Source organism: Clarias gariepinus, chromosome 3, assembly GCF_024256425.1.
Source record: "Clarias gariepinus isolate MV-2021 ecotype Netherlands chromosome 3, CGAR_prim_01v2, whole genome shotgun sequence".
Taxonomy (NCBI): Eukaryota; Metazoa; Chordata; class Actinopteri; order Siluriformes; family Clariidae; genus Clarias; species Clarias gariepinus.
In genome coordinates this window covers 13,168,439-13,195,374 of record NC_071102.1, presented here as the reverse complement: position 1 = coordinate 13,195,374, position 26,936 = coordinate 13,168,439, and the positions used below count along the sequence as shown (strand labels likewise).

At 40.7% G+C, this 26,936-nt stretch overlaps 1 protein-coding gene across 2 annotated transcripts in view; it reads left to right on the top strand.

Moving 5' to 3' along the window:
* The window catches only part of ankrd11 (ankyrin repeat domain 11), a 125,977-nt gene extending 108,461 nt beyond the window's left edge, over positions 1–17,516 (top strand). For both annotated transcript variants that reach the window (XM_053493071.1, XM_053493072.1), the window contains 9 exons: positions 1,947–2,120; positions 3,080–3,280; positions 3,507–3,649; positions 4,243–4,387; positions 4,484–11,532; positions 11,650–11,748; positions 12,831–12,974; positions 13,063–13,155; positions 13,374–17,516. In XM_053493071.1, coding sequence (XP_053349046.1) covers positions 1,947–2,120; positions 3,080–3,280; positions 3,507–3,649; positions 4,243–4,387; positions 4,484–11,532; positions 11,650–11,748; positions 12,831–12,974; positions 13,063–13,155; positions 13,374–13,559 — 8,234 coding nt within the window. In that variant the 3' untranslated portion in view covers positions 13,560–17,516. The remainder of the gene's footprint in view (positions 1–1,946; positions 2,121–3,079; positions 3,281–3,506; positions 3,650–4,242; positions 4,388–4,483; positions 11,533–11,649; positions 11,749–12,830; positions 12,975–13,062; positions 13,156–13,373) is intronic.
* Positions 17,517–26,936: the final 9,420 nt, after the last annotated feature.

The window sequence follows — 26,936 nt, the reverse complement described above, 5'->3', positions numbered from 1 at the left end:
AGCCGACTACGGCTGCTTCAGGTTTAACCTTTTAGTTTAGTTTCAGGTTCGTGTGCATCCATTAGATAAACCACGTCTTAGACTTTTGCTCAAGACTAATAATGGTTATTTAAAGCTTTTGTACTGGAGTAGTTTACCATTTTTTTTAAAAACGGCTCCCATGGGCGCTTTTATGGGTTCTGCCAGCAACTGTTTATTTGATTATACCAAGCAGTTCTGTTATTAGTACGTGCCCTTCGGTGGAATCGTTGCTTTCTACTCTACAGTGCCTTCAGCAAGAATTCAGTTTGTGTGTCTTTCCATAAATCAACTGATCCAATTGGACAATCTTAAGGTTTCCTATACTTATCTTTAATCATGACAACGTTAAAGCATGACATAATGACTTACAGTAAACAGCAACAGATCTGTTAACATCTAACAAGCCAAGTTACGGCCTCCAGAAGCCACGGCGGTGAATACACACCAATCGTAGTCTTGTAGGCCTCATACCGTAATCCCGCGTACCGTAAAGGCAGCAACAGCTAACTTTCCCGCTGTGGAAGAAAAAAAAACATGTTTAGGCTGCTTCTGCGGCTCCCGCAGTTCGAGTTTGAATGGGTGGAATGTGTCTAAGCGGCAGATGTGAGTGAGAGAACGCACATGGGTGGGGGTACATTAAGTGTAATCGTTTGCAGATGTTGGCGAGAGTTCATCCGATCTGAATGTGGAAAGTAATCCCTGGAAAGAGTTGTGTGACAGGAAGTTTTTCTGCTGCCTCGCTTCCTCTCTGTATAAATTATATTTGTGGCCTTGAGCAAATCACTGTGTTAAAAGCAACAGCATGCACGCTTGTAGATCTCTCATAGATTAGATGATCACTGAAACCTAGATGATGGCAGCTTATTTGTTTTTGTTAGTAGTGCAGATGAATGCATGTGTGTGCGCGCACACTGCTGTTGTCAGGTCATGTTCATAAGTATGAGGCTTAGAGTTGCCACTGTAAGCTGAGAATTTGGGTGAGGGCAGTGTAACGGACTGTCTTAGTGCATCGCGAGGCCGATCTGTTTACACCCAGATGCTGAAAATAATTGACAGGCATGTCTTTTTAAGTGCAGCTGCTTTTGTCTGGCTATGACCTTGCCTTAGCCATGCTGAAACCAACACCAGCCATTTTGTAATTGCTGTCAGGCTGCCAAGTCACACCCTTTAAGAAAGATACTGGCACACACACACTAAGTGCTCCTCCCTCCCCATGGGGATTCTGGGTAATCCTGCTCTTCTGCTGCTGCAGGCTTCCAGACTCTCAGGGCAGACAGAGAATTCACCTGGGAGTGCAGGGTTTCACTTCACTTTCAGAAGTGTGTGTGTGTGTGTGTGAGTTTTTTTTTTTTCTTTTTAAATACTTATTCAGGTCATTTGGTAATGTCTGATAATAGGAGGTCAAATTGACTGCACTTGTGGTTCTGAGAGCTGAAGATAAGAAACATTAAAGCGTAATGACTTTCAGAAGCATGAAAAAATGCAACGCACGTGGAGCTCACCAAGCAGTGTGAACCTTGTGATCCTGTGTTAAAAAATGTAAATGTGCATTGGCAATAATCAAACCGCAGGAAAATCCAATTCGCTCAGTCTTATTTGAATTTGCTCATCTGAACGTCTTGATTGCAGACTGAGTGATGGTGGTGGTGTAGAGGGGAAGTTGAAATGATATAGAAATATATATTTTTAGAAATACTGTTTCTAGAATCAGTTCATAGATAGAGAAAAAATACATTTGTATTCTCCAAACAGGACAAACCCAGATGTTAAAACAAAAAGACTTCTTCTGGGAGTCTTCTGGGAAAAAGAATTCTGGAGAGAAAAAAAAACACGTTGGTCCAAATACCCCAGATTGGTTAGAATCACTCATTGAGGCAGTTGATCGGGTCTAACTTGGCCTTTTTCTCCCCTTTTCTCCTACACAGAGAAGCAAGGTCCGGAGCGGAAGCGCATTAAAAAGGAGCCCACCAACACCAGGAAGCCAAGCTTGCCTTTCGGGATGGGCATGCCAGGAATCCGGGCTGGGTACCCGCTGTCGGAGCGGCAGCAGGTGGCTCTTCTTATGCAGATGACGGCGGAGGAGTCAGTAAACAGTCCAGGTGCGTGCTTGTCATGAGCGCCACGTCCTTCGAGCCCCCACAAGCTCTCGCTGTCCCCGCTGAACTCTCTCTCTCTCTCTCTCTCTCTCTTCCTCTCTCTCATGCCATGCTTCATTAAAACACACACCACAGTGCTTAATTAGAATTCAGTTTAACACGATAGCCCTCATCAATTCCCATTACTACAGCCAAACAGACCACAATCTTAATCCAGTGCTAACTGTGAAAATGGACGTGTTTGTACACCTCTTAAAAAAATTCTTTAGCTTTCCACACAGATGTTGTTATTGTTGTTTTTTTTCCTTTTTTTGGGGTGGGAAAAGGGAGCTTAAAACTTGCAGTGGATCACTTAGTAGTCTTAAAAAAAAAACTATTTATTAATGCAGTCTGCACTAAACCATACGTACAGTTTTATGATTTCAAGGACGTTTTTCTTTAACTCAAGTGGTTGCACATATTACATTTTTACAGGGGAAAAAGAACACGTCCTTGCTGTGAGTATTTTAAATTCTCACCATGCAAGTGCTTTTTTTTTTTTTTTGCTGACTAAAGGACAAAAAAAGTTAAAGCACTGTCTGCTAAGAGCATCGATTCTTAATGAGTCCCTACATAAACCATTTAAATCCAGGCGGTTTTCTTCATCCTAAAGCATTACATATAATGTAATAAGCACAGTCAGAATTTTAAATGAAATTATGGATGATACCATGCAAAAGAAAGTGTAACAAACTATTTGCAGTTTACATAATCTCGTTAAAGAGAATAATTAAACCAATAGAACGAGAGGGCGCTGTTTCCTCTGTGCTTTAGTTGTACAAGACCGCCATCCAGAGGCAGCCGTGGGTCGCTTTTTTTTTTTTTCGTTTCCAGAATGCATTTTTTTTTACATTCACACAAATGTCGTACTGTGTGCATCATCATGTGCCTAACAGATACGCTTCTTTGGGTTTTATTTTCAGACACAACACCAAAGCATCAGTCACAGTCGAATCTGGGTCAGAAGGGAACACCAAACTCCGCCTCAAAAACCAAAGACAAAGTGAATAAGCGGAACGAGAGGGGTGAAACGCGGCTGCACCGGGCAGCCATCCGCGGCGAGGTACGCCGCATCAAGGAGCTCATCAACGAGGGAGCTGATGTGAATGTAAAAGACTTTGCAGGTGAGGGAGCGTATTCAGTTTTACACCCTTGAAATTTAACCTGAGCAAGCTGTATTAGGGATGTGTTACTACTGATGTGTTAAATTGCATATCACAAGTCTGCTATATATGATTTAAATCTGCTTTTGTGTTTTTACAAGTAAATAATGTTTATGTATATATTTTTTTTAAATTTAAAGTAGTTTTATTAAAATAAAATAAAAATGTAACTTATTGTGATTTCCAGGCTGGACCGCACTGCATGAAGCATGCAACAGGGGGTATTATGAAGTGGCCAAGCAGCTGCTGGCAGCCGGGGCCGAGGTCAATACCAAGGGCCTGGACGATGATACGCCTCTACACGATGCGTCCAACAATGGCCACTTCAAAGTAAGTCAGTGTAGTATATCAAGTAGAGATGAGGAAAAATCAATTGTTACATGTCACAGTTTTTTTGTGTGACAGTTGCAATACTGACACTAAAATTCATTTTAAATGATAATTTATATATATATTATAACACTATTAAGTCATGATACTTTTATATTGCAGTACATATCTAATCTGCACCTAGGTATCATGATAATATTGTATTGGGGGTACCTTGTGCTTCCCATCCCTAGTATTAAGCCTTATGTGTCTTATTGGATGTTTCCCTTGGGATGTTTCACACTAGGACCCTAGGGTTAGTTAGGCATCATTTCTGAGAACACTTCACCCCAAACTCATTCATTTTGATCAGCGAGAACGAAATCGTTCTTCGCTCAGGAACCGTGCCCGAGTCTGTTTTAAAAGAGGTGGTCTTGGGCACAGTACAGCATACTTGGGCGCAGATCGAATTGTATATGGAAGCCAATCGTACCTGCGAACAGAAATACATTGCTGCTTAGACATGCCGTCCTCAATGGCGTCGGTCTCTTCCCACCCTTTGACTGGGTTTCACTTAGGCTCGTAAACTCTTATGGTGGTTTGTGTTTTTCCAGGTGGTAAAGTTACTTTTGCGGTATGGAGGAGATCCGTGTCAAAGCAACAGGAGGGGTGAAACACCATTGAAGGTTGCAAACTCTCCAACCATGCTTAATTTGTTGCTTGGAAAAGGCACATACACCTCTAGTGAGAGCTCGTCAGGTATGTGCTATAGGTAATTCTAAAAAAAAAAAAAAAAGCTTTTTTGTTTGTTAGAATGTTCTCTCCTATAATAATTTTTTGTGTGTGTGTAAACAGAATCTTCGGAAGAGGAGGACGCTCCATCCTTTGCCCCATCTAGCTCTGTGGATGGCAATAACACAGATTCAGAGTTTGAGAAGGGCTTAAAGCTGAAAGGGAAGCCCCTAGACCCGCCTAAATCCACCACCACACCGGTTAAGGACGAATACGAGTTTGATGAGGATGATGAGGAGGAGCGCGTCCCACCTGTGGATGACAAGCATTTGCTTAAAAAAGACTTCCGCAAAGATTCTGTCAGCAAGCCCAACAGTTTCATCTCCATACCCAAGATGGAGGTTAAAACCTATTCCAAAAGCAACTCACTTACACCAAAGAAGCCTGTGCGTCGGATACTGTCAGATAGCAACAGCTCAGACGAGGATGATCGGACGTTGTGTTTTACACCGACACCCACGCCAAGGCAATCTGCTGCTCAGAGCAACACCAAGAGTAGAGACTCTAACACACTGTGCTCCAAGCAGCAGAAAGACAAAAACAAAGTCAAGAAGAAAAGGAAAAAGGAGACAAAAAATAATGTCAGTAAAGAGGTGCGCTTTGGCAAAGTAAACGACAAGTTCTGCACATCAGACTCTGAGACCGGCGATATCGAGAGTGAGGACGATAAGGGCTCAATGCCAGTTTCGAACTGTGTAAAGGATTCTTCAACTTTGAGCCTTAAAGAATCTAGTGTATTCAGCTCACTGTCTGTGTCTTCATCCTCTTCTTCTCATGGGAGTTTGGGCTCTCAGAAGCTTACGCCATCTCTGGCAGAGCAGCACCCGAAACAGTGGAGGACAGATGGTTGGAAGACCGTATCCTCTCCACCTTGGTCTGATGTCAGCTCCCTCTCAGACTCTGTCAGAACGAGGCTTTCCAGTGAGTCTGACTATTCCTCTGCAGATTCAAGCATTGAATCCGTAAAACAGGTGAAGAAGAAAGCGCAGGAAAAGAAGAAAAACAACACGCACGCCAGTGTGCTAGACAAAAAGAGCTCTGACTTTTATAAAAACTCCAACGCTGATGGAACTGTTTCTAAAACAGACAAAGATGGAAAGATATTGAAAAAACACAAAGTAAAACATAAACACAAAACTAAAGAAAAGGAGAAGGTGACAACTTTAGTTTTAAATCAAGACATGAATGAAAAATTTGTCAAAAGCATTTCTTTTGACTTTGATGATTCACGGCAAGAGTCACCTTCTGAAAGTAAAGTTAAACTTTCCAAACACGAAAAAGATCATTTTAAGAAAGAGGACAGGCTGACAAAGGTTAAAGCTGAAGATAAAGACTGGACAGGGAAAGAACTTCAGAGAGCATCTAAAGAGGAGAAATCTAAGAAAATAAAGGAGTCCAACAAAGATAGAGTAAGCAAAGACGAGAAGGACAAATCTTTAAAAACTGAAAAGGACAAAGGCATCAAGGACAAAGAAAAGCCAAAGGAGGAAAAACAAAAATCACATAAAGAGGATAAAAAGAAAAAGTCCAAGGATAAGTCTTTCAAAGCAGAAAAAAAGAGTGAGCAGAGGGAGGAGAAGCATTTCAAGTCGGACAAAGACAAAACTGTAAAAGAGGAAAAGTCAAAAAAGGATAAGACTCTAAAGGAAGAGCCAGAATATGAGGACTATGATATGAAAAATCCTTTTTTAGAAGACTCCAAGATGAGTGCATCAGATCACGATGGATGGCCATCAGATCTTTCCTCCGACAGCTCGCTCTATGAAGATGACAGTTGGGATGCCCCAATGAAAGAATATAAAGCAAATAACAATCCTGTAAAACTCATCGTTGAAACGATGAAAGACGAAAGCAGGGACCGGAAGAAGGACAATAAAGTTAAAGACAAGAAGTCAGAGCATGGAGACAAGCGCTTTGAGAAAGACGTCACTTCCAAGAGGAAAGAGAAGGAATCCTCTGACAAAGGAAGCGACAAGGGAAATGAAAAGAAAAAAGACTGGATTGACAAACAGAAGCTGAACTCCAGTCACTTGGACAAGGAGAAGAAACGAAAGGAATCAGCTGATGGGGTCATCAAAAAGGAAAAGGAGTCTCTTGAGTGCAGCAGAGACAGGAAAGATTCATATGAGTTCACCAAGGAGCGTAAAGACTCCAAAACCAAAACGGAATGCTTGAGAGATGAATATGGCAATGAGGCCTTCTTTAAATCAGAAAGTGAGACTACTCCTAAGTCAGACCCAAGGGAGAGGAACCATTCAGGAAAAGAAAAGGAGAAGAAAGGTGATGGCATGGAGAAGAAAGACAAGGTAAAAGGCGAAAAGCACAAAGATAAGCCTAAAGATCGAAGTTTGGACCAGGAGAAACCCGAGAAAAACTCAGTTGACAGGTCTTTGAAAGATAAAGACATTGAAAGGAGTTCTAAAGACAAGAAAGATGGGGCGAAAGATAAATACAAAGACTCTCACAGCAAGGAGAGGAAGATGTCATCTGAGCAAAGTAAAGACAAGAAAGAAAAAATATTCCAAGACAAACATAGTGAAAGGGAAAAAGATTTCCTTGAATTTAAAAAGGAAGAAAAGAAGCCTGAAAAGAAGGAGAAGACCTGGTATAAAATTGAGGATATATTCACAGATGAGAGTGAAGATGAGATTGACAATTACAACGGAGGGGTGGCAAAACTGAGTGATTCCTTTGGACTATTGGACTCTCACCGTAAAGATTCCACACCTGATAGAGATGACATAGATATCCTGTCAGATAAGCACAGGAAGTATTCTGGAGAGGGAAAACAACACATTACAGAAAATAAGAAAGAAAAGGAGCATAAAGATAAAAAGAAAGAGAAGACGTTTGATGCAGGAAAAGAAAGAAAAAGCTCCATGGAAAAACACAAAGATAAAAAAGACAAAGATTCAATTGATACAAAACACAAGGAGCGCAAAGACAGAGCATCTGTGGACTCAAATCAGGAAAAGAAAATCAGACAAAAACCGACAGACAAGCGGGACCTCTCTGAGGAAAAAAGCAAAAGCAAATACAAAGATAAACCAGATCATCTGAAAGATAGAAAACCTTCTAAGGGGAGTGGAGAGAATGAGAAATCCTTGCTTGAGAAGCTAGAAGAGGAGGCCATGAATGATTACAAAGATGATTCCAATGATAAGAACAGCGAGATCTCATCAGACAGTTTCACAGACAGGGGTCATGACCCTGTTTCAAGTAGTTTCTATGACTCGTCAAATATTACCTTGCCAGATATGTCAGAGGATCGAAGAGAGTCGCTGTCCATTTCTAATCCACAGGACAAATTCAGAGAGAAAGAAAGACATAGGCATTCCTCTTCCTCATCGTCCAAGAAGAGTCATGACAAGGATAAGGAGAAAGTCAAGAAAGAGAAAGCTGATAAGAGGGACAAGTCAGAGGAGATTAGAGAGTCCTTTGGGCGCAGAGAGAGCCTACCTGTTGAGAAAGAGCCCATGCCCCTGGAAGCTGATCCTTACACTTTTCCATATAGTTCTAAAGGTGATGGCGAGGACGACTTGGACAAAACCTTGGAGTTTGAAAAGGAAATGTCTAAAAAGGATAAGACAAATAGTGTCATTACTAGTGAGAAGATAAAAGACAAAAAGAAAAAAGAGAAACATAAGGAGAAGGTAAAAGAGGAGAAGCATAAATATTCAGATGGCTTTGGTTCTTTTCGACATACCAAAGATGAGCAAAAATCTGGACTGAAAGAAAGTCCACAGATCACAAATTTGAAAGATAAGTCTAAAGAAGATAGTCCAAAATTCGATGGCAAAAACAAGGACAGAAACAGGGACATCGGAGAGAAAGATAGAACAGATTACAACAAGACCAAGGATAAGCTCGGTGACGGCGACAAGCTGTGCCAGTCAAAAGACACTACCCGGAAAGACACTCGCCCACGTGAAAAGCTTCTGGTTGATGGTGATCTCAGACTAACAAGCTTTGGGAAAATGCTTAGTTTAAAAGACCAGGAAAATGAAGAGCGCCATAAGAGACATAAGGAGAAGATGAAACAAATGGAGAAGTTAAGGCATAAATCAGGAGATCCAAAGCTTAAAGAGAAAATCAAGTCTAGCGAGGATCTAAAGAAGAACCGTAGTGATCTCTCATCTAAGAAGTCTGGCACATTAGACTCTACTTTAAAAGAGAAGAAACTTAAAGAGGTGAGCCTTCCATCCCAGATGATGTCCCCTGATAGAAAATCACAGCCACTGGACAGCCAAAACTCCAAAGACTGGCTAGCAGGTCACCAGATAAAGGAAAATCTTCCTGCCTCTCCACGACCTGATCAGAACAGGCCAACAGGTGTCCCTGCTCCTGCATCGGTGATTTCATGTCCAAGCTATGAAGAAGTCATGCAAACTCCTCGTACACCATCCTGCAGTACAGAGGACTACCAAGAAATCATATTTGATGGACTAGACTGTCAGAATTCTTCTGCAATGACTATGTCAATGAATGCCTGCTCGCCAACATTCTTTGATAGATACACATCCCAGAACTCATCGCATAGTTTCCCCGAAGGAACCTGCATCACACCAGCGAAGAATATGCAATTACCCCTTGAGAGTCGGTCAATCACCTCTGAGGTCAGAAGACCTTTAGAAGAAGAGTTCAAAGCAGAAGCTGACAAGTTTCATAGACAGCAAAACGCACCTCAAGAATTTGAGTCTTCTGCCTCGCATCTTAATGAAGACAAAATACCAATGGAGAGACTTGATAGTCTTTCAACTTCGTACCCCTCCCCTCAAATTAACATGTTGTCTCCGAGGCCAGACTTGACACAGCCTGTCCCCGATAGAGGGTCTGCAGCCAGTTCTGGAAATGATGCCAATGAACTCCCTCCAGAAAGCATGTATGGTTATCTTATGAAGCCCTCAACTCCAGTCCATAGACCTGACCCTCAATGTTTGGACATAGCTGCTCCTTTAACACCAGCCCCTGCCGCTTTGCCTCCATTGGAAATTGATGACTTGTCCGAACCACATCAGAGTGAGCCCAGTTTGGTGCCGTCTGATCCAGTGAGTGGCAATGAATATTTACCCCCTGTCGTAGAGGAGCAGGATGAAGATGACGATGATGACGATGAAAACGAAGAGGAGGAAGAGGAGGAAGAGGAAGATAATTCAGAGGAAACAGCTGAAACAGCTGAAACGCAGATTGCTTCAGATCACGCTATGCAGCCTACAGAAGATCCTACATATCCTCTTGGATTACAAGAGTCTGTCATGAAGACTTGGGCTGAATCTCTGGATCATAGAGAGCCTGAAGTCCTTCCGCTGTCACCCGCTCACCCGGAAGATAACATCATGGAAAACTCTTGTGACCAGGCTGTGGGATGGAACTCCGATGGTCTTATGAAATCACCCCATGAAAGTTATGGAGAGGTTGAAGCTGCAGTTTCAAAGATCAGCAGTCCGTATTCACACTCTGATTGTGAACTACCACCCATTCCTACTGCTATACCAGTTCATTCCATGACACCGCCTTATTCTACATATTCAAGGTCATACTCGCACATTTCAGAAAGTCATTATGAGGTACAGAAAGACAGTGTAGAGGACATTTCGTCATCTCCAAGACCCGAAGCAGAGCCTGTAGAAACAAACTTCATGCCACCCTCCTCAACCAGACTAGAAACCTTCTTCACAGATATCAAACCGCATGTTGAGGAGAATCAAGTGGACATTGAGCCGTCCTGTGTGGAACAAGAGAACAGAGAAGAGTCACTCAGTTACCCTCAGAGCAGTCTTGCCCAACCAGTAAACTGTGAGTCTCACTGGGCTGACCCCTTTCCTAACACAGTTGACGAACTAGATGATCTAAGTCCATTCTCTTTGCCAGACCTTCCCTTCCCAGAAAAAGAGATGCATGAACCTGAAATTACAGCATCTGAGACAACAGACACCAAACATTCTCCAGTCCCTGTAAGACCTTTAGAAACAAACAAAGAATTAGGGGTGTTGGATGTTGGATTTCCCAATTTGACCAAACCCCCGTGCTCACCTGCAGTTGTTTCTTTATGCGAGTCTGCTCAGGATTTGGAGCCACCTGCCCACCAGGAGAGTTTCAGACCTCAAAATGAGCTTGAACCAGAACCGAAGGACATTCAAGATGTTCCATCAATAAAAGAAACAATCCAGGAAGATCTGCCCATGTTTGATGATCAGGATGAGGGTGATGGCAACATGTATTCAAGTGTTGATGGAGAGAATGAGCAGGAATATAGGCAGAAAGACACAGCCTCTGATTTGCTGACACCAACAACACCATGTTTGGAACCACTTGCACATTTAAAATCAGAACACATCATATCTAATCCCGTGGTTGTCTTGAATACCTCATGCAACTCCTGCCCAGTGCAACCTCATGCAACTCCTGCTCCAGTTTTGCCCGTCACGTCATCTAGCCCCACCCAAATATCAGAAGCTGTGGAGACGACAGTCAAGCTTCCAGTTGCACCTGCAACAACTGAGGCTCCCAAAAAAGTAGAGGAGATAGCTCCAAGGATGACTCGCAATCGAGCACAGATGCTGGCCAACCAGAATAAGCAGAGCACCGCAATGAGTGTCTCATCATCAACAACCTCCCCTCCTGTTACCACAAGTATCACCACTATTTCTTCTTCCTCTCTTACCGCTGGAGAGAAGGAGAAAGAGAAGGACCCCATCAGCACCAACAATGCGCAGGCTTCAACTCCTGTTCTTCTCACCAAAACTAAAGGCCGTGCCGAGGAAGAGGATGGCCAGACGCAACATCCTCGCAAAAGGAAGTTCCAGAAATCAGGCCAGCAACAAGTACAGGTTCAGCTGGTCAACACAGCAATGCAGCAAACACGGGAGATGATACAGCAAACGTTAGCAGTTATAGTTAACGCCATCAAGCTAGATGAAATTGAGCCATACCACAGCGATCGCTCCAACCCTTACTTTGAGTACCTGCAGATCCGCAAAAAGATCGAAGAGAAGCGGAAAATTCTTTGCTACATAACACCACAAGCTCCCCAGTGCTATGCAGAGTATGTGACATACACAGGCTCCTACCTGCTAGATGGCAAACCACTGAGCAAACTGCATATCCCAGTGGTAAGAACTATTTTATATGATAATACAACCGTTATTGTGTTTCCAAAACTTTGTAATAAAGATATAGTCAAGTTTTTAATATCTGATACCAAATGGAGATGTGTTTCCGCCCTTCAGATTGCGCCACCCCCATCTTTGTCTGAGCCCTTGAAGGAGCTCTTCAGACAACAGGAGGCAGTAAGGGGGAAACTGCGACTGCAGCACAGCATTGAAAGGGTAAGTGCACCAACTCCCTAATCAACACATCCGCCTGTTTCCTGCTTTCGGATCCTTCAGCTTGTTTTAGCAGTTATGTTAAAAGTACTGCTTTGATCGCGTGACACACAAACCTTTTGTTTCAGGTGATCAAAGGTTTGGCAAAATCAAAAAATATTGTATCTACAGTGCATTTTTGCCAGCTGTACCAAGTATTATGTAAACAGTCAAACTCCTCTTTTCATCTCACGCTCATGTAATGTTGCTTTTGTAAGTCTGGAAAGTTGTACGTAGCACACGGATCCAGTGGTTGTCAACTCTAGTCCTGGAGGACCTCCAGTCTTGCACTAGGCTGCGTTTCATTCCGAAGTCTACTTCACATGGTGCTCCGTACTCCCTACTCCGTTTGCAGGGAATGTTGAACGAAGGGAACTCCACCCTGTGATGACACCAGCGCAGACGTCACTTCCTCTGTGCGTTACCATGGTAACATAAGGACCTATCGCTGCTGCTGTAGAAATTTCACACTACGGACATTAAATATTAAATATTTATTGAAACAAAATCTGATACCATTTAAAGATGTACAGAGGTAATTTTTTTATACTAGCCTATATAATACTAAGGATTTCTTGATTAAATTAAAATACACTTTTTTTGTGTCCTTTTAACAACGTCGTCCTTGATAATAATTAAAAATATATAAATAGTTTTTTAAGCTCCATTTTTTTCCCGCTCCAGCGAGACGCAATGACGTATGGGAAATTTTTCATTCCATTTCCTGGTGAAGTGAAGACCTGAAGACCACCACCCTTCGCAGTTCCCTTTGAACTGAACATTTTCGCTCCCTGCGGTTTGTAATCACATGGCTTAACATAGTGCTGGCTGATCAGAATGCACCTATAGTATTTTCCCTGCTCTACTGCACACACTTTAGGGCAGAAAAGGACTGTTAATTAGCTGATTAGTTAAATCAGGTGTTCTGGGAGTTAAGTAAGCACAGAAATGTGCAGGACAGGGGTCTGCCAGGACCAGGATTGGAAAGAACTGGTTTAGACTGTCCATTTGTACTTCGCTAAGTTTTATTATTATTTTTTCTATAGGAAAAGCTGATTGTGTCCTGTGAACAAGAGGTATTGCGAGTTCACTGCAGAGCGGCCAGAACCATTGCCAATCAGGCTGTCCCGTTTAGTGCTTGCACTATGCTTCTGGATTCAGAAGTTTACAATATGCCATCAGAGAGCCAGGTAAAAGTCTTTTACTCTCGTAATGAGCATACCTTTTATCTCGGGTATGAATGATTTGTTAAACCTTGATGTTTTGGTATTTTAACAGGGGGATGAAAACAAGTCCGTAAGAGATCGATTTAACGCCCGGCAGTTTATCTCTTGGATTCAAGACGTGGACGATAAATACGACCGCATGAAGGTAAGGGTCACATCCGTATGTACTGATAGAAATCTTAAACAACGTTACAACCTAACCAGAAATATACCTGAGCGCTCTCTCCGTATATCATAGCACAATGCTAAATAGTTATACTAAATGTTTTTTAATTGCTATTCAATTACTAGAAGTAGATAAAAGATTTATGTTTCAGAGGTTCCACATATTATTTGTTAACTTCGCCATCCCGATTCCCGCAGACGTGCTTGCTGATGCGGCAGCAGCATGAGGCCGCTGCTCTCAACGCAGTGCAGAGGATGGAGTGGCAACTCAAGGTGCAGGAGCTGGACCCTGCTGGACACAAATCTCTGTGCGTCAACGAGGTTCCCTCCTTTTACGTGCCAATGGTCGACGTCAACGACGACTTTGTACTATTGCCCGCATGACACGAACACACAGAGACGCAGAGAGCGCGGTCTAAAATCCTCATTTTTCAAAGAGACATCAGACAGCAGGTTTGGTAAGGGCTAGCCGGTTTGAAAACGAAGATTTCTTTGAGAAAAGTATATACATATATATTATATAGAAGAAGGTAAAAGAAATAAAAACTAAATGCTCCCCTTCAGTCAGAAGAGGGGAGCGCCTTTTTCCCGGGGGAAAAACACAACTTGCACTTTCATCCTTAAAGGTTTTTATGCTTTTGTTTTGGAGTTTAAGAAGCAACACTGTTTTGCTTTAAAGCTAGCCCGCCCTCTCCTGCCAGTTGATTTGGGTGAAACTAAACGGGGAAGAGAAAATTATTATTTTTCCTTTATTTTTGTTCCCCTTTAAACTAATTTGCAACAAAGGGGAAGGGCTGAGACAGGCTCCTCCACCTTCACCCTTCAAGATCAGGGACAGAAGGCACCAATGGTCTCCTCGAGTGTGCTGAACAGAAACAACATGGTCCAACACTTCGAGGGTGAAGCCACATATTAAAGGAAAAAAACAAAAAACAAAAGGACATATAAGGTCGCAAGGTGAACGCTGAAACATCCACGGCTACAGCGGAACAGCATGCTGTTGGACTTGGATCTCTCATGACCACAGCTGAGGAGAGCATGGCTCCCTGATGCCCACAGCGCCCAGAGCACGGCAGTGTGGTGAGGTTCAGTGCCAGAGCAAGAGAGAGAAATTCCTCCAGCACCAGGACATCCCATCTCAGACATCATGATGAGACACAGGGTGTTCTCAGACGAAGGGGGGGAAATAAGGAGCAGAGCAGATTCACACAGCCTCTGATGATCCACTGCGAAAGCCAGGTCCGTCGTGCTGGCACTCTGCAAACATCTGCAGAAAGAGAAGGAGGCGGAGGACAACTCGAGAATCGCAGTGTTGCAAACCAAGAGGCAGAGACTTTTACAAATGACGTTTTAGTGGATTTATTTTCTTTTCGGTCTTTTCTTTACTCGGGCATTTCATTGTTCCCTTTCTGAGGACGTGACTTGAAACACTACAGAGCCAATGTTAGTTTAATGGAGAAAAAAAAAACATTAAAAAAAAATCTGAAAAAATATTGTATTCCGTAAATGATGTACAGTTTTTATATTCGTTAACCAATGTATTCTCGCTGCCTTCTAGATAATTTATTTTGCCACCCATTACTGCACAGTTGTAAATAACTTATGTACTGTAACATCACACAGTTAAGTGTAAAAAAATAAAAAAAATAAATGAATAAAATTATCTTTGTATGTACAGTTCACTTTTGGGCAGCACTTCCCCCATCCCTTAACCACGGGCCAAAATGTGTACACATCGTCAGTATTTTAAGGACCGTGTGTGTGTGTGTGTGTGTGTACGAGTCCTTAAGGTTCTGTCCAACGTCAGTCAAATGTGTGCGTCTGCCGTCATCAGACTTAAACGTAATCCCTCAGAAAGAAACCGTCAGGGCCACAAACATAGTTCTCAGATGTAGCAGAGTGATTATGGATTATTTAAATAATAGTAGAGGTATATTATTCATTGCTTTAATACACAAGTATGTATCTTAAAAAAAGAGAAAAAAGAAAAAATAAACCGAGAAAATGCCTTTTCACAGTAACATTTTCTAATTTCATGTAAAGCTGCACACGTTATAGCTACTGTAGGAAGATCAGCAGCAGTGTGCCGAGCCGGTATATCTACATATAACGTGGTTCTTGATAAACATTAAAACGACCTTTAAACAATCCAGTACACCGCTGAATATATTACATGTAACACCGAGGATCCATAATTACTCGTCTTCTCTTTTCACCTTATCCCTTCTTTTCTAGCATGTATCATCATTGACACAACTGCAAAGTTTTATTTTCTTTCCTGTGCAAGTGATGATGAGTAGCTCTTTGTGTAGTTCAACGGTCACAAGTGATCATGTTATACTTGTTATTCTTTTTTCTTTTTTTCTTTATAATCTGCAGTCTAAAAAAGGATGGCACCAGAATACATTTGTGTTTCTTCAACTCTGTTGTGAAGGATTTTTTTTTTCCCTTCAGAAATAATTACAGGAGCCTTAGCATTTAGGCATTTTAATGAAAATGTGGACTTGTAAGGTCACGCTTAAAAACAAAATGGTTGCACTCCATTTAATTGTTTTTTTATTTTTTGGTGGGCTCTTGGACTGTTTCCATAGTTACTGTCCTCGTGAATGACCCTCACGTTTGCCCCTCTTTGCAGTGCATGTTGCAGATTTCACCTGTTAAGTTTTGTTTTTTGTTTTTTTTCTGTTTCAATCATCTACAAAGCACAATCACACAGCATTTGAATAGCTGCATTGACAGAGGGGATTAGTGCAAAAGTGTTTTAAATCGTCCTGTTTTACAAAAGATCTTTCAATTATTCTCTTTTTGTTTGTATGTTGTTGTTTTTTTATCCTGATTTTAAACAAACATGTTTTTGATATTTTATCATTCATCATCAGCTGCCTGTACTTCAGTTCACCATGGGGTTGTGTGATTTTGCTCAATCATCCAGGCTTGTGTTTGTGGGTGTTTTTTTTTTATATATTTTTGATTTTGTGTGCGTGTGTATGTTTAGAAAATACCACATGAAGCAGTTTTTGTATGTTCAATCATAGTTAATTAGGCACACAGACCATGTGTGTGGGGAAAAAAAACGTTTTTATTTAAAACTGGTTCAATTTTAGTGCTTGTGCATTCATTACCTTTTGTCCATATGACATTAATTAGGCAAGAAATTCAAACCAAAAATGCTTGATGTTTGTGTGTATGATTTTTGTGTTAACTTCCCCTCTCAACACATTGACGTTCATCCGTATGGTTTAAAGGAGCAGAATGTATTCCATTAATGTCCCTGCGAATCTCATTATTGTTTACAAACCCATTGTGTACGTGTGTTCTAGTTTCGTCTTCAGCCCTGCTCTTTTTTTTTTTTCTTTTCCTTCTGCCGTTCGTTGTTCAACAGGAGGCTTGAAATTGTGACGTTGGTTTTATGTAGCAGTTCTGCATCCTTGTCTCATGAATCCTGCTTGTTTTTATTTATCATGCTTTGACAAATCCGTATCCTAGAAACTGAATTTCCTTTCTCTGAGCGAAGCACTTCCTCCCACTGACCTCCATAACACGTAATTACCTCTGTGATTTGAGTTCGCCCGGGTATCTCTTTTAACCTCACACGTTTACACGCTTACCGGTCACAATTTCAAGCCTTTATTTAATTTCTTTTTTTTATTATTATTATTCCTTTTCAATATGCATAAATCTGACAGTAGATGTTTCTTGGGAAATGATTCATAAAGCATGTAGAGCTATTCTTAAATGGTAAGAAATAATCTATTTATTATCTTTTTATTTTTTGTTCTTTTTATTTTATTTATTTTTTCCTGACACCTGTGGTATGTTTGAGTTGGAGGTCTCCGCTGTGTAAATTTTCCTTTTGTAATGAGTAAAGAACCGAGATGTTGTACATAAAGCTGTATATAATCTCCCAGGATCTTTTGCACCTTTCTCTTTGTACTAGTCTGATCTTGCATAGAATGTGGGGTTCTAACAGCAATGAGACGCTGCAGGTGATGTAACAAAGTCACTTTTTTTCCCCCCTTTTCTTTTTTTTCTTCTTTTCTTTCCTTTTTTTTTTTTGTACAATGTAGTTGAATTGTGTACATATTGTTGGAGCAGCTATGGGAGGGAGGGGTTTGTCGATGCTATCGTCAGTGCTGTCAGAGACCCAGTACTTTCACCTCTAGCTGTGTCGATATCCTGCAATTCAAACGCGAGAAACTAAAAATGAAAAAAATGGAAAAAAAAATGTTAATGGAGTAAAAAATTCAAAATTGTTATTTTCTACAGTTGCATGTACAGAGAGCGCGAGAACTGCTGTTGTTCCTCAGAGATTATGTTCGTAAATAAATTTTTGAAATATGATTGTTGTCTGTGATTTCTTGCTACTTTTAATACCTAGTAGATGGCAGTGAATATATAAGTCGAAATTATGACTTGACATGGTCAGATTTTATTCCATCGTTTTGATGAATACAAGCATTCCTGGACTGAAATGATTCATTGTGCATATATCTCAATCACAAGGAAAGATTTTTATAGAAGAGGATTCTGCTCTCACTCCAGTTTAAGTGACAGAAGCTCTGCCTTGCTCTACATGAAATAAAAATATATTCCTGACATTTTAAGAATTATACTTTCACGCCAAGGAATACCTCGACCTTGATTATCAGCATCATCAGTCTCTGACTCAAAATCTAAGTATAAATTACTGATCGCATTAAACACAAGCCTCTTCATCTCCTCACTTCATTGATCTATGTCTATGCCAACATTGGCGCAGTGTCTTTTAGGTAACTGTGCAAAAACACATCGGCAGCAAGCTTTTAGTCGTCTTCAGACAGACTGTTTTTACCACCATGTGGGTTTAACTAGCTTCTTAACCAACATAAATTTTAGTATATCACCTAAAAAAAAAATGGTTTCACATTGTTTTGGTAATGTCCATATTAAAAAAAACAAAGTCCTCAATATTTAGAGAATGTGAGTCATATACAGAGATGCAAGTAAATAAGTACACATCATTTTATGATAAAATTCAAGCATCAAGATTTTTCTTGCTATTATTACAGCATTTATTTCCTTCTTTTCATGTTTCCATATTTAGCATTCTTAAGGTGAACATTTTAAGAGGTTTCTGGTTTTCCAAAAAAAAAAAAAAAATGTAATTAAAGCAAGGATAACTCAGTCATGACATTTATGATCTGGCCATCCTGGGTCTCCTGAAACACATCTTTGTGCTGTTCAAAAGTCTGTTGAGAACAATATTCTTATTTTGTGCCAATAAAGTCAATAATTCAACAAGAACCCAATAATAAGAATCTATTTCCATACAACACAAAGCTTTAAGATGTTTTTTTTTTTTGTCTCTGCACTTTACTCTTCTTCACATCCCAGACACTAGCAAGGATTACGTCAGAATTTAAACCACTCTGAAAGTTTTTTTTAACCTGGAAATCTCATAGGGTTCACATTTGGATTATTTTACAAACATATGATGCTTTCAGAGCAAAGGTAGGAAGGGAAAAAAATTCTAATTTACAAAAAAAAAAATTAAAATGTTTTTATCACCTTGTGTGCTAATTAGGTTTTGGGTGGGGAAGAAGAAAGAGGAAATAGAAAAAAAAGAGGAAATAGACCTTATAAAACTGGTAATAGGTTTTGAATGTTTTTGTAACTCTTTAAGCTTCCAATAGGTGGCACCACTGGACCACAATACAGTGGAACCTTTGATTGCGAGTGTAATTTGTTCCGGAAACGCGCTTGTGAATCTAAATATTACTCACTACTGCCATCTAGTGGATAGGTGGGTTTATGGTTCACCCATCCACTAGATGGCAGTAGTGATGTTAATGGGAAGGATTGGCATGTTCAAAAAGAGCGAAGAACAAGCAGCTGAAGCAGAGAGCATGGTTGCGTTCCATTCCGAAGTGTACTTCACAGGGTGCTCCCTACTCCGTTTGTAGTGAATGTTGGTGAAGGGAACTTCTCTCGACAAAACTCCACCATTCGGAACACTCTGCGAAGTCACCGTCGCAGACGTCACGTCCTCTGTGCGTTACCATGGTAACATAAGCACCTCGGATACCTGCCGCATCTGTTGTGAAAATTTCACATTACGACACAATTACCACTATTGAAACGTGAATAACTTGTAAATTATTTATTTATTTATAATAGTGATTGATTAAAGGTGTACGGAGATTTATTATTATTTTTACATATTACTATCCTATATAACACTAAGGATTTCTTAATTAATTTAAAATGTAAATTGTTGTGTCTTTTTAATAAGATCTCGTCCTCGATAATAATGATAATAAATATATAAATCCTTTTTCGAACTCAAAATTTTTTTTCATGCTCCTGCGAGACGCAATGACTCATGGGACATTTTTCATTCCCTTTTCCAGTTTTCCAGTTTTCCCTTTAAACAGAACACTTTCGCTCCCTACGGTTTGGAATCACGCTCGACATGGCTGAACACCCTGTGAAGTATACTTCAGGCCGAACGCACCTTATGTGTTTCATTAGTTTTTTCATTAGACACAACCAGTAAAAAAAGAATCCCAGCTGCAGTGATTGAGACCAGAGAAAAGGGGGGGGGGGTGCTGATACTAATTCCTGCCAGGGTGTGCAATCATTTCACAAAACTATGGTTTTTATTAGATTTTTTTAAAACGGTTTAAAGGTCCTGGGGCCTCATGTATCAACGCTGCGTACGCACAAAAACGTTGCTTACGCCAGTTTTCACGCTCACGGTCGGATTTACTAACAGTGAAATTAACGTGAGAATGTGCGTTCTTCCACGCCAACTTTATGTCTGTCGTACGTGCATTTCTTGTTTCCGTTGGCGACTCCTAGAGGCAATTATGTTAAATTGCACACTACAAAGTATCGTACCAACACGTGTGAAAAACATGGCTATTAATTTATAATTGATAAAATGGGTTAATTGACACAATAATTTTTCTATTAATTGTGTGATTTAGAACATATAAAAGCATTTGCTATGGCAATGGCAGTGTTGGCCTTATTAGAGGACGTTTCAGATTTCCAAGAGCTATCCTCTTGGAGCTCTGTGCTGAGTTGGGTACAAATTTGGAAAGAGAGACAGCGAGGAGCCACGCATTACCCGTTCCCTTACAGGTGCTGACAACGCTTGGTTTCCTGGCAACTGGTTCTTTCCAAAGGAAACTGGCAGACCGCTCGGGGTTAAGCCAGTCGTCTTTGAGCCGTGCAATGCCAACTGTATGGGACGAGATCATCCGCATGTCTAGCAGGTACATAAGGTTTCCATACCATGCAGCGATCGCCGGTTTTCCTAATGTAATCGGAGCGATCGACTACACGCACACTGCTATAAAGGCGCCATCTGAAGACGAATTTGCATACGTTTTTTTTTCCCATTTAATAAATGTGCAGATAATGTGATGCTCAAATGCGCCTCACAAATATTGTGGCAAGTTGGCCTGGGACAACCCATGATTCATTTATCCTCACAAACAGCATGGTTGGGATGAGGCTCCAGGGTGGCAGGGTGTGCGATGGGTGGCTTCTTGGTGAGTGATGTATTTAAAGATATTATTCCAGCTAAGTTTATTTTTATTTTGTTATTAATTCCAGAGGACAGACTTGCAAATAACACAGTTTATATTTGGTCCACCTCCGACAGGAGCACCTTCAATTTACATTCTGTGAAGATTCTCTTCTTCCCTGCTTTTGCCATTGCTTTTTCGTTTGGTTTTGCCAAAGTGGAGTCATTAACATATTTATACGGAGGAGGAGGCAGGGAGGGGTATTGCGCTCGTGCACGTGCACTCAATTTCACGTTAATTCGGATGTACAAAGAGAATATGCGCGGGATTCCGCATATGCAGTGTTTCATACATCAGATTTTTTTTTTACTGCGTACGCACATTTACAGCTTTGTCCGTAGGCAATGTTTTAGTATGAATTCAACGCAAGTCTTTGTACATGAGGCCCCTGGCCCCTGATGTATAAATGTTGCATACGCCCAAAATGGGAATAGGATTGTGCGTACGCATTTTTCCACGCACATATTGGGATTTATAAAAAATAAACTTGGCGTAAATAAGTGCGCACCGTAAGGATGCTCTTGACCGTGCGTACGCACTCTTTTAGAAGAGTATGTGTTTTGGTGACACCAACTGGCCCAAATAGCAATAACTATTTAAAATAAAAACCTCTAAATTATCCTATTACATCACCCAATAAATCAAATTGCATCAACCTGAATTATCTTTATCAGCATTCTTAACCAGGTGCAAATACTTTGAATTTACTAATTTTTTTTAATGAATGGGCTATAAAAAGGTATGTGCGTATATAACATATCATCATAATGGATGCTCTAGCGCTGTTAGAAGACCTTGCTAATGACGCTCTACGGAGGGAGCGTGTTTTCAGAGATTTTCTTGCTCATAATGATGCTTGGCTCATGAGCCGATTTCGATTCCCAAGAGCCATCCTCTTGGAAAGACCCTCGCGGAGAAACCACGCGCTGTGTGTTCCTGTACAAGTTTTGACCACATTAGGCCACTGGTACTTTCCAGCGAGAGTTGGCAGACCTCGGGTATGTCGCAGTCATCAATGAGCCGTGTCATGCCATATGTATGGGATGCCATAGTGGGGATGGCACCCCGATACATCCGTTTTCCTTACACGCAAGCTGAACAGACCAACATCAAAATGCAATTTGCAGCAATCGCAGTTTTTCCCAATGTAATCGGTCCAATTGACTGCACTCATGTTGCAATAAAGGCACCATCTGAGAATGAATTTGCTTTCGTTAACCAAAAACATTTTCATTCTTTGAACGTGCAGATCATATGTGATGCGCATATGTCTCTGACAAATGTAGTTGCGAGATGGCCTGGGTCAACTCATGATTCCTACATTTTGTCCAACAGCAGTGTAGGGAACAGACTGCAAACAGGAGCTGTGCGTGATGGATGGCTTCTTGGTAAGTCGGCAGGAATGCGCATGTAATTGTAATTGAGTAATGATGCAAATGTGTTTAAAGCATAACTTTTAAAATGTTTTTTTCTTTTGGGTATAATTATAATCTCCAATGATAAAATTATAATCTCCAATGATTTCACATTAATTAATGCAAATTTTCAGGAAACAATACATGTTTTATAGCATTTAAAAATTAAGTGAAATGTTATATTGGATTAATATTGCCCTGGAAAAAACAAAAAGCTATCTGTAGGCTATTTTACAAGAATGTACTTTCTTATAGTATTCTTATAATATTGTTTATAATTGTTACCTCTGCCTAGCACTTGAAATGTTATATTAATTGTCCCATTGTATTTACATTCATTGTTTTGTTATAATTTCTTTTTAAAAAATTGTATGACGTTGTGACGTTGGGTCTGCATGAACTCTTCCGTCAGTACACGCCTTGAGTTACCAGCGCTCAGTGGTGGCACAAAGGATGATGATGATGATGCACTGGATTGCGCACAGGATGGGGTTGCTGGGGCATTTGATGATGGCGGCACACTGGACGTTGGTGGAGGCACACAGGATGGTGGTGGTGGCACACTCATGTTGCAATAAAGTGGCACACTCATGTTGCAATTTTCGATGGTGGTGGAGGCACACAGGATGGTGGTGGAGGCACACAGGATGTCGGTGGTGGCACACAGGATGTCGGTGGAGGCACACAGGATGTCGGTGGTGGCACACAGGATGGTGGTGGAGGCACACAGGATGTCGGTGGTGGCACACAGGATGGTGGTGGAGGCACACAGGATGGCGGCGGCGGTGGCACGTAGGATCTAAGCCTACATCCCTTGTCTACCCCACTTGGACCACTCACCGAGCTTGAAGGCTCCTTAAATCATTAAAAAACGTTTAATTAAATAAAGGTTGTATTGCATATCTGTAAATGTGTGAAATAAAATGTGCACTTGATGATTGGCTTTTGTCTTTTAAAGTTACATTTTTTGCATATGAATAAACAGAAAAATCGACTATTTTAATAAACGTATATCTTAAGGGCAGCTGCATCTATTGCTAAATTTGTCACTTGGATATTTTAGGACTTTCCACTTCCACAGAATTTGAATTGGTTGATTTAAATTAGGAGAATTTTAAACAGACAAAAACCTGCAGAGAGCCCACCAAATAAACCTTTTTTTCGGCCCTCCACCTCAGACAGCACTACCTCCATCTTGCAGTTGGTGAAGTTTCTTTTATTTGCTTTTCGTTTCTGTTCTTCCACAGATCAATGACAATTATCGGTCGTATTAATATGCAGGGAGATCATACATATTCAAAATAGGCGGTCTTAACCTCCAAATATGGTTATTTCGGGAGGAGATTGGGGTAAGCTATAAGCACGTGCACCTGCGCACAATATTCAGATAATTGTGATTTATAAAGTGAACTTTGCGCAGGTTCTGGCGTACGTACGGTTTTATAAATCTGAAAACTTTTGTGTGTACGCAAATTCTGCCTTATGTCCGTACGCACACTTTAGGGATAAAATCTACGCAAAGTTTTATACATGAGGCCCCTGATGCACACACACTCCAGCTCACACGCTTTAAAGTTGTTTATATTAAAACATTTACTTTTGTGCAAATATACAAAAAGGCTGTGTATGGAAAAGAGAATGTGTGCTGTGGTATGTCTGGTTAAAATCAACACAGAGATCACTGAGTCACTAAAACGTTTATGCACTACTTTCTATTTTTTTCCCATGGCACACTAAACAGAAATCTGTAATACTGTAAAACCTTTTCTGTTTTAGATCAATAAATATTAAACATTTTTTGCATTTGTTAAATTTCAGAATCGAGCGAGGGAGAATTGTATGGAATTTCTTTAATTACATTCATCTGTCAAAAATTTACATACACTTACAATTTGATAGAATTGCCCCGAAACTGTGCCACTCGGGCCAAACGTTTCAGGTATCCTTCCACAAGCTTTTACAATAGTTTACTGAAATTTTGGCCCGCTCCTCTTGGCAGAACTGGTGGGTCAGGCCTTTTTAATGCGGCCCACTAATTTTCTATGGAATTGAGATCAGGGCTTTGTAATGGCTACCCCAATACCTTGACTTTGTTGTCTTTAAGCCACTTTTTAACTCATTAGGATATATTCTTGGGTTCACTGTCAGTTTGGAAGACCCATTTGCGCCCAAACTTTAACTTCCTGGCAGATGTCTTCAGATGTCGCTTCCATATATCCACATAATTTTACACAACCATATACTACCACCCCCATACTTTACAGTGGGACTGGTGTTCTGGAGCTTCAAAACTTCAAAACTATTTTCTGAGCGGTATGGTGGTTGTACATTCTCATGTTTTTTTATACTTGCAAATTATTGTCTGAACAGATGAACGTGGGACCTTCAGGCATCTGATTTCTTTTGATTTTCCCATGATGTCAAAGAAAGAGGCTGTTTGAGGTGTGGCTTTATATGCATCCACAGGTGTGCCACCAATTAATTCAAATTGAATCAATTCAGAATCTTTTAGAAGCTTCTTAAGCTCAAAATGGGATCATCTGGAGGTTTTTTTTTTTTTTTTGGACAAAAAACATAGTGTATGTATACTTTGATAAAGTGATAAAAAAATTACATAAAAATTCTCCCTCGCTAGATTCTGACATTTAACAAATGCAAAAAATATGTTCATATTTATTGATCTAAAACCAAGTTTACTCTGATTAAATGTTTGACAGTAAAGAAAAAAAGTTTCAACTGTACATGTTTGTACAACAATTGTGAAATGCAATTGCAACAAACTCCAGACTGGGCAGATAAAAAATAATAATAATAATAATAATAATAAAAAGAAGAAAAGACTAAGAAGTCTATAATATATTATTCTACAATGAAATAAAAATAAATATAAATTATACAGAATTATAGTGTCATCTGTGATATATAATCCGTAAACATGGTATTAGTTTTCACTGTTATGCTGACGACACACAGTTATACATCTCAGCAAAACCTGATGAGATAAACCAGCTTACTAAAGTTGAGCAATGTGTGCAGGACATAAGAAATTGGATGCTAATTAACTTCCTTCTGCTTAATCCAGATAAGACAGAAGTTCTAGTCATAGGACCGCATACAGCTAGAAGTAAGATTCTAGTTCCATCTTCTTTCTGTTCCATCAAGTGCAACAGTAAAAGACCTCGGTGTGATTATAGATTCCAGCCTTTCATTTGAAGCTCATGTAGATAATATTACCGGGATAGCATTCTTTCACCTCAGAAATATTGTCAAGATAAGAAATATATTGTCACTAAACGATGCAGAAAAACTAGTTCATGCTTTTATCACCTCTAGGTTGGACTATTGTAATGCCTTACTGTCTGGTTGTTCAGCTAGATGCATAAATAAGCTTCAGCTAGTCCAGAATGCAGCAGCGAGAGTCCTCACTAGAACCAGAAGATATGAGCACATCACCCCTGTCTTATCTTCACTCCATTGTCTCCCTGTGAAATTTCGCATTGATTTTAAAAAACTACTTTTGACATATAAAGCATTAAATGGTCTCGCGCCGCAGTACCTGAGCGAACTGCTAGTGTCTTACGATCCGCCACGCCTACTTCGATCAAAGGATGCACGCTGCTTGTCAGTACCGCGTATTATGAAAACTACAGCTGGGGGCAGAGCTTTTTCTTACAAAGCCCCAAAATTATGGAATAGACTTTCAAATAGTGTTCGGGACTCAGACACAGTCTCAGTGTTTAGGTCCAAGCTAAAAAACTATTTATTTAATCAAGCATTTTTATAAATAGATTTGGTAAAGGAGCAGATCTGGGGGACTCATGGACGTAGAGTATTATGGTGAACTGGTATGTTTAGATGCTGTCTTCCCCACTCTCATTGATCACTCAGGTTTGTTGACGGTGAGGTGATTGGTTGCTTTCATCTCAGGGAGCCCTCATGTCTGTGTTTCCTTCTGGCTCTCCCTTTTAGTTATGCTGTCATAGTTAGTCCTGCCGGAGTCTCTGCTTGCACTCTTCAGTTAATATACATTCACATTATACATTATATGACTGTGACCATACCTAACTGTTAGCTCTCCTCTTCTGCTCTCTCTCTCCTGCTCTTTCTCTTCCCTCTCTCCCCCTCTCTCTCTCTCCTTCCCTCTCTCTTGAGCTACACATGTCGTTCCTGAGCTGCCAGTGATCCAGACTCCCTCTGCCCTCCGGACCTGTCTGACCCATCCTGGTGCCCCACTTCTGGTTGGAGATCTCGTCACATGGATGCCCCGTGTGTCTCTTTGGGATGTGTCTCGTGTCTGGGGATGGTTCTCTCTACCTAGAAGACGGTTCTGGCCTCGACTGGTGTTGGCAGCTGTTTCTCTGAGGACTTGACTGTTCGATAGTTCAGGACTGGAACTTTATACAAGTCTACCTGAGTTTTCAATAACTAACTGGACTCCATATTAACATCAATTAACATTAACTGTTATGCTGAACTGCCTGCCACCTAACACACAGTATGAATGCAGGTCAATTCCTGCTCTGTTTCACCCAGATGAGGATGGGTTCCCTGTTGAGTCTGGTTTCTCTCAAGGTTTCTTCCTATTACCATCTCAGGGAGTTTTTCCTTGCCACTGTCGCCCTCATTTGCCTCCATCTAACCCTATCCTCTGCATCCTCTTCTCTCACACCAACTAACTCCATGTCCTCTCTCACTGCATCCATAAATCTCCTCTTAGGTCTTCCTCTAGACCTCCTGCCTGGCAGTTCCAACCTCAGCATCCTTCTACAGAT